At 42.1% G+C, this 13,526-nt stretch overlaps 1 protein-coding gene across 5 annotated transcripts in view; it reads left to right on the top strand.

The window, feature by feature from the left end:
* Nucleotides 1-13,526, top strand: part of RGL1 (ral guanine nucleotide dissociation stimulator like 1) — a 305,456-nt gene that overhangs the window by 288,946 nt on the left and 2,984 nt on the right. For all 5 annotated transcript variants that reach the window (XM_054443341.2, XM_054443321.2, XM_054443311.2 and 2 more), the window contains 3 exons: nt 217-403; nt 4,589-4,843; nt 10,364-10,478. In XM_054443341.2, coding sequence (XP_054299316.1) covers nt 217-403; nt 4,589-4,843; nt 10,364-10,478 — 557 coding nt within the window. The remainder of the gene's footprint in view (nt 1-216; nt 404-4,588; nt 4,844-10,363; nt 10,479-13,526) is intronic.

The raw sequence follows: 13,526 nt of genomic DNA, 5'->3' as shown, positions 1-13,526 counted from the left end.
AATCTGTGTGTTCTTTGAAGTTGGAAATACTCTTTTGGGACAAGGTGTTTACTACTATTTGTTAGAAACTTTATAGCGAATGTCCTCCTAAAATAATAATGACAGAACACACAAGACTGAAAAAACATCAAGGGCTTAATCAACACAAAATATTTGCCTAATCATGGATTCCAGATTTGTAACAGCCCAAATGCTTGGCATTCTGTTTTTTTCCAGACTGTTTCTAGGGTCTGACATGATCACCAGTCCCACTGCCACCAAAGAGCAGCCCAAGTCCACTGCCAGCGGGAGCTCTGGTGAAAGCATGGACTCTGTCAGCGTGTCATCCTGCGAGTCGAACCACTCAGAGGCTGAGGAGGGCTCCATTACTCCCATGGACACCCCTGATGAGCCTCAAAAAAAGGTATATACTCAATCCTTCTCATAATTCCTAATGCAGGCACCTACATGCTCTTTGCCACACCACAGCAAGGAATGTCTGTTTTTAAGTGGATCACTCTATAGTATTTTGAAAGTCATGTTTTGAACAGGCATCAAAAGAAGAGTTCAATTTGGGGACATACTCCTAACAGAAACAGGTGTAAAAGCACTAAGCAGTTTGGTTTATTCATTTGGCCTTTGAAATATTGTTCTATACCCACCTCTTAAGGCACTGGAGTTATTTAGGGGAAGTAGGGCTACTTAGAAAGAGCAAAAAGTCAGTCATGGAGACGTGTCAGGTTCTTGGTGCCATATTTTGTCTTAGCCAAGCATTTATCACAATAATGTTGCATAGCATGCCACTCCAAAAGTCAGTGACTTAAAACAACCACTACTTATCTCTCTTATGTATCTGCTGGTTGGCTGAGCTGGGTTGGGCTTGACACTAGGCCGCAGATTTGGTCCAGGTCTGCTCCACTTGCCTCTCATTATTTTTGGAGTAACAGGCTACCCAGGGCATGCCCTTAGCATGCTAAGATGGACAAGCAAGAGGGCAAGCCCAACTCGGAAGCATATATCAAGCCTTTACTTGAGTCATATCAACCAACATTCTATTGGCTAAAGCAATCATGTGGCCACATTCCACATAAGTAAATGAAGCAGAGAAATAGGCTCCAGTTTTAGTGGGAGGAACTCTGATATCACAGTGCAAAGGGCACAGATGCAGGGGAAGATGAGGGATTGGTAACAAGGATACATTCTCCCATGTTGGAAAAAAGGAAACTGAGAGGTGATAAAAGAATTTCCATTGAGTTTCTATTTTCTGTGACTGCATAAATAAAAATATAAAAACCAAAATATCTTAATCTTAAGATCTTAATTAAGACCAGTCTTCTTTTTTTTTTTTTGAGATGAAGTCTCACTCACTCTGTTGCCCAGGCTGGAATGCAGTGGTGCGATCTTGGCTCACTGCAACCTCTGTCTCTTGGGTTCAGGGGATTCTCCTGCCTCAGCCTCCCGAGTAGCTGGGATTACAGGCATGTGCCATCATGTCCGCATAATTTTTGTATTTTTAGTAGAGATGGGGTTTCACCATGTTGACCAGGCTGTTCTCAAACCTCTGACATCAGGTGATCCACCCACTTCGGCCTCCCAAAGTGCTGGGATTACAGGCATGAGCCACTGCACCCCACCAGTATGAGTGTTAATCTTCTGTACACATCTGCTTCAATCTGTTGGTTGAAGGGTTTGGATCAGAGAGTCAACTATGACATAACTAGAATTTGCACCATTTGGGGAAGGTTTCTGGCTAACCAAGCTTACTCAATAGTGACTTCTGGCTCCTTAGCTTATGGTTAGGTCAGTAAGGTAGAATGTTGGCAATGGTTTCATCCTTTGGTTTATATCTCCTGCTCTTTAAGGGGACATGTGTGTTGCTTCACGTGGTGTTAAAACAACAGTGGTAATCCTGGAACCCTCAAGTGACTTTGTCATAATGTAGCCAATCCAGGAAGAGCATCATATTCAGGATTCATCAAACTGAGATGACTAATTTGCTGCTCTAGTTGGATTTCTCAGCTTTCTGCTTTGAAATCCAGGGGATACAATCATTCATGCTCTAAATGTTGAAAGAAAGCCTTTGTGGACACCTACGGACTGGCCATGCTCTCAAAAGGCATTTTTCCTCAACCCGGGATGTAGTCATTCTTTGTGACTTGACATACAAATTAACTTTGTCAAAATCTGGAATGCAATCTCATCATTCACCTTTTCACAGCCTCTGAGGTTTTATAGGCTCCATTTCTAATGGTAGACATTGTAGGTAGGAAAGTAACGACTGAGGTATTGCCCACATTTTTGTGGGATTTCTCCCTGTCTCTCCAGGAAGGAGATGGAATCACAGTCACACCTTGTGGCATAGTGGAAATGTACATTGGTCCAGATAGTACCCTTTAAAACTATGCAGAAGCCCAGTGTGCTCTCTCCTGCACATCCCTTGCTTCATCTTTTTTGTCTCATCCCTCATCACACTGGCTTTTTAAATTCTTGCAGAAGTCATGGCTCTTTATTCTTTGGATGGACCTTTCTCAGAGTCATACATTTCTATAGACTTAAACATGAGTGATTCACTTGGATGCAAGTAGCTCCTGGACTGCACAATCCCTGCATATTAGCTAGAAAGGCTCGTGGTTCTCCTGCTTGGCACATAGCTGGACTGGGCTGACCTCCACACTTCCTTCCTGCCCTGAGAGCCTATGACAGCCACCTTCTCCAAAAGTCCTCCAGACTGTCATTCTTCCTTTCCCACAGGCTGCACTGTGAGGTTGCTCTTAAAGGTGAAGTGTAATTTATTTGCATTCCTTTCTTCATTCCCCTGATCATGATTTATAAATATTGATTTTTGCACTTGCTCCTCACTTCTTAAATTCTCAATAGGAATTTGGGGACTCATCAGGCAGTCTGTTTAGAGCTGCTGTAACTCAGGCATATTCTAGGCTTTATCTTAACTATAAATGTCACTAGAATCATAGAAAAATCTAACAAAGGAAATAGAGTTTGGATAGAGGAACATGAAGGTGAAAAAATGGAATGAATAATTGGAAATTGCACCCCCTTAACTAATATATCTGCAAAGAAACTTATGCTATTAACTTATCCATCATCAGTTAGTCCTCAAATTGAGCCACTAAGTTGATTCATTTGGGAACATAAGGAAGAAAAAAACCCAAAAACCAAAACAAAAACTAAACCATATTATGATAGAGCCACAATCAGACCCCTACCCATGAGAATTGTCACATCAGCTGGCTGGCTGTAAACTAACCGTGCAATAGAACTGAATGTATAGTTATGCCATAGGAGGAAATCTACAGGAAATAAGATAATAGACTCCATTTTAATAAGAAGCCTGATAACCAGAAAGCTCAACTTCTATACTGTTTCCCTGGAAAGGTAGATAAATATGAAAGAAATGTTATTTATTTTATAAATGACTTCCAGAATATTTTATAGGATTAACATGGTATAATTTAGCTTAAGTCATTCCAGGAAATTCTTTATAATTTTCTACAATAAGAATGGTTATTTTAAATGGTTCAATTTAATGATTTTTAAAAGTACCTCTTCCAATAACCTCTTTCTTTGGTTATTGGTATTGCATGGATGAGAAATGTGTAGTTAATCAGAAAAGCACATTAACTGTAGTATTCCATTTCTTAATTGTCCTTGATACACATCATGAAAGTGTGTACAGTTGGCTCTACTAGAAAATGTGGAAGGTGGTGAAGCTGCTTAAAGGCTGTATTTCCCTTGAGCAAGTCACTTTTATGTTCTGAATCTTATTCTCTTTGTCTTTATAATGCTCTGCATTTTGTTCACAAGACAGTTGTGGAATTAAAATGGGATAAGATAATATGAAAGTTCATGATAAGCCTCACAGTACTAAACATACCAAGGTAGCAGCATACTATGTTGATTCATCTTATTGTCATCAGCCACAGGCTGAGCCTTGGCCATGTGCTTGCTCTGGGAACTCGACAGTGGGAATCAGGGAGTTTTGGTTCCTGTTCTAGGGGTGCTGTTAACTAGCTGTGTGGACCTGGAGCCCCAGTTTTCTCCCTGGGTCTCAGGTTCCTCAGCAGAACAGGTATGGGACTAGTTGACGTCCAAGGCCTTTCTAGCACTAATATTTAATGCAGAGCCGTATAATCTGGGGTACTTCTCTTAGAAACTTCTAAAAATACAGAACTTTCTCTCTCATTACGAAATCTGACTGCAGCAGGACTGAATCAACTGTTGGCAAGGCTTTCCTCCAGCCCTGTAGGCTTCTGACTTCTTTGGGAACCCATATTGCCTCCAGTTTCTGGTGTCTGCTGCCACCTGCTGGTTAACTTCCATAAGAACAGCTAAAACCTAGGAAAATAAAGAGAACTGCTTTGTCTCACGTGGTTATAGAGTGATTAGGTCACACTGAGTCACCGATAGGCATCTACCACTGATGGGGACTCAGAGTACTTACACCAGGGATGAGACACATGTGTGCTGTGGGCTGTTGTGGAGGAAATAACTGCAGTCTATCAGTCTTGATATCTACCTCTGCTTTGAAAATTGCAAAGCTGTTGGCCAGCGTTCTAATCTGTTTTCTTCTGGGGTGTGTTTACTCTTCCAGCTCTCTGAGTCCTCCTCATCCTGTTCTTCTATCCATTCCATGGACACAAATTCCTCAGGGATGTCTTCCTTAATCAACCCTCTCTCCTCCCCTCCGTCCTGCAACAACAACCCCAAAATCCACAAGCGCTCTGTCTCGGTGACGTCCATTACCTCGACTGTGCTGCCTCCTGTTTACAACCAACAGAATGAAGACACCTGCATCATCCGCATCAGTGTGGAAGACAACAACGGCAACATGTACAAGAGCATCATGGTGAGGAGCAAGCCCTGACCCAGGAGTGGGTTTCCATTTAGATTGTGTGTCTGTGTCTGTCAGCCGCTCGGACTAACAGCCCTAAATATGCACACTCAATATTAGCATATACATATATGCATGCACACAGAAGGGATGTGTGTCAGTTCCAGGTCTCCCTGGGCATAGATGCTGAATGATGTATGTATATAAAATACATATACATATATATGTACACACATAGTGTATATAGGATATAATTTTCACATCTTAAAGAAATGCTAAAACTTATTCGTTTAGGTCAGTATTAGCCATTTGAAAATTCTCAATTTGGGTGACAGTGTAAATGTGCTCCAGGGAGGATGACACTGCTTCACACGTTTTTGGAAGCCTTCCTATGGAATCATATGTCTGGTTTTATCATTGAATTTCCACACATTCTTAGCAGTGTACTCCCCTGATGGCAGATTTTTGTCATTTAGTCATTTGGATCAAACCTAGTTAATAAAGTAGATGATCAAGCTAGAAATACAGTTTGGGTTAATGAGGAACGATGCTTATAAAATGAGACTGACCTTTTTGAGCTTCTTGTAAAATCTGTGTGTTTCTGAGGACAATTGCAAAGATATTTTTAATAATGGCAGTGTTTTGGGAATACACACAGAGCCTCTCATGGCGATAACCTTGGGTATGTGAGGTCTGGTAGGTTTATCACAAGAATATAAACTCCTTAGGTTATGGGAGATAATCATGTATTGGAAATCACATTATCCTTTGCAGCAAAATCCCACAGCTAATTCCACATCTCTCCTCATCTTTATCACTCACCTGTTTGAAGGCACACTTAGTGCTTACAAGCTCAGGTCTGAATATGGCATAAGTGGTATGGAGGCTCCACATAAAAGCTTTGCTAAAGCATTTATTGAGTCAACAAAATATCAAACATTAATTGCGTACTAGTCATTAGATCAGGCTTTGGGGATAGGGAGATAAGTGAGACATTTCTGCCTTTGAGGAACTTTTAATTACAAAGGGAGCTCACAAAGCATTATTCACAATGTGCAAAATAATAGAGCCAAGATCAGGTGGTAAAGGGCCTTGTGGCCCGCACAGAGGAGTGTGTTAATCCTGCAGGCAATAGGGTCTTGTTGAAGGCTTTTAAGTAGTGATGGGATTTGCTCATTAAGAAAGTCATGGCATTGTGTTTGCTGGAGTGTGGGGGTAGACTGGAGGTGGGGAAGCCAAGTTAGGAAGCTGCTATCATGTTCCATGTAGGAGAGGATAAGGGCTTGAATGACGGTCATGTGGCTGGAGATGGTGAGGATTTTTGAAAGCTTTTGATGAGTAGAATTGTAGAATCCATTCATTTAGTTACCAACTTTTTGGTTACTGTTGTGGAGGACTAGAGGCTGTCTGGGCAATTGGTGGGTCTGTGAGATATGAACTACCAGAGGAGGATATTCAGGGACATTTAAATCAAAGGTACCAGTATGACATCAGATGGCATTGTCTGATAGATGGTCAGAAACATGGGCTGGTGCAAGGCTGGTGCTGAGATCAAATACTGGGAGTTGTCAAACCCCACAGTGGGGACGTGGTCTTGCGAGAGTGAGTGTAGGATGAGGCAGAATGCAAGTGGTAATGAGGGAGGGGCTAATAAAGGAGCACCCGAGAGGTAGAGGAAACACAGGGAAGCCAAGGTCCTCCATGTGGTTACTGCCTGCTCAGCATGGTCTGTTCACCTGGCACGTCTTACCTGCGCCAACCAGAGAGAATGTCCACTGCATAACTCTACAGTTTCTCTGAATTATAGCATGGATTTGTACACCAAACAGTTATGTTTTGGGACATGCCGGTCAGCATGCACTCTGCTCAGTCTGGGGGGAACTGTGAGTGGTTGAACTGCACAAACCTCTACTGCCCAGGAAGAGTCATAGGTTGTGCATGCTGTCTGAGTGTTGGGAGGGTAGTGAGCAGAAGATCCCCTGCCCCGAGATTTCTCCTTCCCCAGCAAATGGGCTGCCTCTGTGAGAATCATCTCTCCTGCCAACCCCTTCCTGTGGCCCTTTATATTGCACCAGGTGGTGGCACTCACCTTTCATGAAAATCCTGCCAGCGCGTGTCACAGGCTTATTCTGTAGAGACGACACACTGCTCTCGTGCTCTCATTCTAATCGTTAGGCCTCTCAGGAGAAACCTTGCTCACAAGATGTACCTTTGTGAAATGTATTATGCTGTGTGCTGTTGACCAGAGGATGGAAATAAATCAGTCCAGGTTCAGGCGAGATTAGCAGTTCTCAAACTTTTTGTTCTCAGGACCCCTTTATACTCTGAAACAGCATTGAATATTCCAAAGAGCTCCAGACTATGTGGGTTGTATCTGTTGATATTTACCACACTGGATATTTAAACTGAGAAACTTTCAAAATGTTGATTAATTCATTTAAAATAACAATAATGAACACATTGCATGTTAATGTAAATTTTATTTTTTAATGAAAAATATCTATTTTTTTCCAAAAATAATATTGAGTGAGAAGAGTGGCATTGTTTTCCATTTCTGTAAGTCTGCTAAAATGTGAGTGAGACTGGCTTTGTTTTGTTTTGTTTTTGTTTTTATTGTGAGTACAGGGTACTGAAGAATACAGTGACAGCTAGTAGACTTGTAGTTAGAAACCACTGGACCAATTTCTGCTGCGGTGCCAGCAATTCCATCCACCATAGCTTCTGCAATACCTATGCAAATGTCAACACAAGGAAAAGACAAGCAGCATCTTAGTATTATCATGAAAATAATTTTGATCTCATGGATCCCCTCACAGATTTCAGGGACCCCACAGGCTATAGATTGCACACTGAGAACTGGTGGCCTAGAGGACTTGCTCTGCAAGAGCAACTAATGTCCCTGGAATCCAAGGCCCTTCCATAGAAGAAGAGGCAGCAATTAGCCCTTGTAAAATTACCTTCTCAGTGACTGTGGAAAAATGTCTTCTACCACTGAACCCATCACTCTTTCGAAATGATCTTTCTCTCCATTATGTCAATCACAGAGTCAGTCTCCCAAGATCCCTTACACAGGGAATGCAGTATTTTTGTCACAGGAAAGTCAATGAAGGTGACACCAAAGCATCATTCAGTACCGCGCATTCAGTACAGCAGCCACTGGCCACGGGTGGCGATGGAGCATTTGAAATGGGAATACTCCAAATTGAGATGAGCTGAGGGTAAAATATATGCCAGATTTTGAACACTTAGTACAAAAAAGTAAAATACTGCGTTAACAATTTTTGTATTGATTATATATGCTGATGTAATATTTGGGGTGTTCAAGTTAAATACCACCTTTCAAAAACTTTTTTTTTTTTTTTTTTTTTTTTGAGACAGTCTTGCGCTGTTGCCTGGGCTGGAGTGCAATGGCGCGATCTCAGCTCACTGCAACCTCCGCCTCCCGGGTTCAAGCGGTTCTCCTGCCTCAGCCTCCTGAGTAGCTGGGATTACAGGCACCCACCACCACGCCTGGCTAACTTTTTTGTATTTTTAGTAGAGATGGGGTTTCACCATGTTAGCCAGGATGGTCTCAAGCTCCTGACCTCGTGATCCACCTGCCTCAGCCTCCCAAAGTGGTGGGATTACAGGCATGAGCCACCACACCCGTCCTAAAAACTTTTTAATTGTGGCTACTAGAAACTTAAAATGAAATTTGTGGCTCACATTTGATACCTATGAGTGCTAATTCAGTCTATCAGCATAAGGATGCACGCTTGAGCTGTGAATACTCATTGTAATCATAAGTTCAATTCAGCATCGCTTTGATGGTACAAAGTAATAAACACGCAAGGGACAGCCCTTTGTCATCTTGTCCTCATTGGGACATACCTGGGGAAGTTTAAGGAAAGGAGAATGAAGGTAGCCTGGCTGTTTCATATGACTTACCCACCTTAGCCTGACATGCATCCCCTGAGGGGAGGTCTTCTTTAACTTTCTGCTACTAGCCCAGTGTGACACAACTTTGGGAGTATTTTCTTCATACTATCAAAAAACATATTTTCCTCATTTAGAATTTTGTGTGCACCTACTTTTCCCTTGTAAATGAATATGCCAGATGTTTTGGTAACAGACACGTGAACAAGATCTTTGCTGCTTACAAGGACCCCTTTGTAATACACATTGTTTATGGAATCACAAACACCAGCTGCTGCCCCAGATCAGAGCGAGGCATCTTGGCACTGCCATCCTCAGGCACACAATGGCAGTTTCTGGGAGGAAATGAGACTTCTGTATGTGTCGAGGGGGGTCGTGGGAGGCTTTTTTTCTATAGTCCTCTTGCCCCCTGGTGAGAACAGCTTTTATTTTTAAGTAAGAATAATCTGAGTTTTCATTCACTTCTTTCAAACTTAAAGAAATCACCCAAGGTATGGTATGTAATTTAGCTTTCTTTTCATGTTGCTCTGCACACCCTGCAAATAGTTGGCTGGCAGGCAGCGAGGTGAAGGGGAGAACATCAGAATTGGGGACGAGGGAAACCTTTAACTTGTGCTTTTAAAACACTTAGAAGCTGATGTTTATTGAAGCATAATTTGCATGTAGTTACATATGCAGATCTTAAATGTTTGATTCTTTGAGTTTTAATAACTATATATATCTATGAAACTACTACTCCAAATCTAGATAAAGAACATTTCCATCCTGCCTGCCAGATTCCCTGTGCCCTTTCCAATCAATCCCCTCTTAACCTAGAGGTTCATTTTCTAATGCCACAGATTCGTTTTTTCCTTTTTTTGAAAGAATAGACTCCACTGGTATGTAATCTTTTGTGTCCGGTTTCTTTCGCCCAAGATGATGTTTGTGAGATTCGTCTGCATTGTTGCATGTGCCAGTTCTTAGTTCCCTTCAGTTGCTCAGTAGGATTCTATTATGAATATGCTACAATTTATTCTCTTTTCCTGTTGATGGAGATTCAGATTGATTCAGTTTTTAGCTATTGTGAATAAATGTGCTATGAATGTTTGTGTACAAGTCCTTTTGTGGACGTACGTTTTTATTCCGCTTGGTAAATGCCTAGGAGTGGGACTGCTGAATCACAGGGTCACCTGTACTTTTTGAAATGATCAATGGGCAGAACTGTGACCATTTTTATCCCGTGGGTTGTAACCAGTGCCATAGAAGCAGTTCAACATGGGAGGATAATTTTGGGCCAGGACTAATAATTTTTTGCATTTTTCACAATTCCCTCATATATGTTCTTTCACGGGAACTTCAACCACTGTGGAGGAGATAGGCAAGGAAAGCGTTCTCTCCATTTTAATAGCGGATGACGCTGTGACTCAGAGATTAGGTGACTCGCCCATCATCTGTGGCTACTAAAGGTAGAACCAGGACTAGAAACCAGCGATCCTGGCTCTTGGTCCAGTTCCAATTCCACGAGTCCGTTCTTTCTGGAAAGGCATCACAACACAAGACAGCAAGAATGAGAGGGTCAGGAGAACTCCCTCAGGAAATGTGAAGCTAAATACTTTACAAACCTGTTCATTGTCTTTGCAGTTGACGAGCCAGGATAAAACCCCCGCGGTGATCCAGAGAGCCATGCTGAAGCACAATCTGGACTCAGACCCCGCTGAGGAGTACGAGCTGGTGCAGGTCATCTCGGAGGACAAAGGTGGGCATCCTTCTGAGACAGGCATGTTCCTTCCCAGGGCAGGTGGCTAGCACATGTCCACAGTGCTCCACATTTAGAAGGCAGAAAACGGATACATATTGTTTTATTGGGACCTAGTGGTGGTTTTTGATAGTGCAAGGGTGAACAACCGTGCCATCACCTCACTTGTACAATTAAGTATCTCAAACCGCTCTCCGATTCCCCAGCTCTTGTTTTTCCTGCAATTTTGACGAGTATTTCTTCTGCCCAGTCTTTCTGAGCTCTTCCAACACTTTTCTAGGAAGAAGTGTCTCCCTGTGCCAGGAGGCAGAGGGTAGGGGAGTCTGTTGGGCATTGCAGGTGACCACACACCTCCTTTACCCAAGAATGTGTTTCTAAGTTGTGTGTAAATCTGAAATTTAGTGGTTCCTATAATAATTTCTCATAATTTCAATTAATCATGTATGAAAGGTATTTTCTTTATTCATGATCAATTTTAAAATAACACAAACCTCTAACTTGAAGGTTATTTACCTCACATTTATTGAGGCAAAGAACTGGTAATCTATGAAAGGCTTCAATATGCCTGAGAACATATTATTTAAAGAAATCTCTTTTATGAAAGACTTTTTGGGGAAATAATCACCCTTGCGTGTATCTGTCTGCTAATATGAATTTGGGGATTGTATTTGTTGAGAGAAGGAAACAGGCTGGTAGAAAACTCCTCTGTACCTTGTCACTTCACCGACAGTGACTGTCAGGATAGGTCTCTTCTCCAAGTGCAGAAGGAGCAGCAAATATTGTTGACCGAAGCCAACCCTTTCTGCCGCCAGACCCCAAACTGTCCATTGCAGCCACCTTAAGTAGTCCTCTGCTCACCAACAAGCAGCATCCCCTATAAGTGAGAAGCATTCCACAAGCTAGGCTATGGGATCAGCGTGTCACCCAGGGCTCTATCGCTGGTTTAGAGGAGAGTGGCTGAAATTAGAATACTACCTTCTCCTAGAGATTAAAAGCTACAGCCTCTGGGAAAATTCTTTTTCAGTTTCCTCTTGGAAGAGTTCTCATTCATTCAGCTGAGCCTTAGGCTGTGGGGCAACACTTTCTCAGTTATAACCTTTTAATGTAATTATAGTTATAATTCTAAGCCTAAAAGATTGTCTCAAGTTGTACCATTTTGCTTACAACACAGCACTAAGGTGAGGCCGGTGGGTCTAAGGGTCCAGGAGTCCCGAGGGGTAGCCAGGACCCAGTGTTGCCCACCAGCTGTGTGGTCCTAAATGCAAGCTGCTGGACCCCCTGGCCTTGGTCCTTAATTAGAGACAATACCCTGCTGGGGTTCCTCATATGTCACAGGGCGATTCTGAAGATAACAAGAAATCGTGTACCTGAACATGGGGAGACACTAAGTGATATATAACTGTGAGGACTATTATTACTGACCCGTGAGTATGTGGGCAGCAGCATGGGACACTTTGAGGGGACTGTTCTCCACTGAGCCTTTGTGCACAGAATGTACAGGAGTCACTTGGAACCTGCTCATATCAGTCTTGCTATTGGATCTCAATGTTTGAAGTTAACTTAAGACTCGATTTGTCCAGTTTTACAACCATATGCCTCTCTGGTTGCCTCCCCCACCCCACTACCACAGAGCTAGACTTGCACACTTTACCTTTTTTAATTCTGCTTTTTTCAAATACTCATTACACTTGAGTGCTAAATACTGTATACCTTCTTGTGGCAATTCCTGAAGGATCTAGAACCAGAAATGCCATTTGACCCAGCAATCCCATTACTGGGTGTATACCCAAAGGATTATAAATCATTCTGCTATAAAGACACATGCACACGTATGTTTATTGCAGCACTATTCACAATAGCAAAACCTGGAACCAACCCAAATGTCCATCAATGATAGACTGGATAAAGAAAATGTGGCACATATACACCATGGAATACTATGCAGTGATAAAAAAGGATGAGTTCATGTCCTTTGCAGGGACATGGATGAAGCTGGAAACCATCATTCTCAGCAAACTAACACAGGAGCAAAAAACCAAACACTGCATGTTCTCACTCATAAGTGGGAGTTGAACAATGAGAACATGAGAACACATGGACACAGGGAGGGGAATATCACACACCGGGGCCTGTTGGGGGGTGGAAGACTAGGGGAGGGATAGCATTAGGAGAAATACCTAATGTAGATGATGGGTTGATGGGTGCAGCAAGCCACCATGGCACGTGTATACCTATGTAACAAACCTGCACGTTCTGCACATGTACACCAGACCTTAAAGTATAGTAAAAATAAAATAAAAGTTAAAAAATAAAAATAAAAGTGAGGCCGGGCACAGTGGCTCATGCCTGTAATCCCAGCACTTTGAGAGGCCGAGGCAGGTAGATCATCTGAGGTCAGGAGTTCAAGACCAGCCTGGCCAACCTGGTGAAACCTGCCTCTAGTAAAAATACAAAAAAATACCAAAAAAAAAAAAAAAAAATTAGCTGGGCATGGTGGCGCGTGCCTGTAATCCCAGCTACTTGGGAGGCTGAGACAGGAGAATCACTTGACCCTGGGAGGCAGAGGTTGCAGTGAGCTGACATTGTGCCACTGCACTGCAGCCTGGGCAATAAGAGCGAAACTCCATCTCAAAAAATAAAATAATAATAAATAACTTAAATAAACAAAATAAAACTGAGTCAAAATAACTTTGCTTTGATGATTTCATATTACACTTGGAACAATCCTTGTTCAAAAATTACAGATGTCTAGTTGGGAATCATTGAAGTTGAAAATAGTTTAAATATTAAAAGATACACAGGAAGGGGAACAACACACACTGGGGCCTGTCAGGGGATTGGGGAAAAGGGGAAGGAGAGCATCAGGACAAATATCTAATGCATGCAGGGCTTAAAACCTGGATGACAGATTGATAGGTGCAGCACATGTATACCTATATAACAAACCTGCACGTTCTGCACATGTATCCCAGAACTTAAAGTAAAATACAATAAAATAAAGATATGCATGTTCAGCATGTATCCCAAAACTTAAAGTAAAATTTTTTT

The sequence above is a fragment of the Pongo pygmaeus genome, chromosome 1 (assembly GCF_028885625.2).
Source record: "Pongo pygmaeus isolate AG05252 chromosome 1, NHGRI_mPonPyg2-v2.0_pri, whole genome shotgun sequence".
In the NCBI taxonomy this organism is placed as follows: domain Eukaryota; kingdom Metazoa; phylum Chordata; class Mammalia; order Primates; family Hominidae; genus Pongo; species Pongo pygmaeus.
This window is presented reverse-complemented; position numbering and strand designations above follow the sequence as displayed.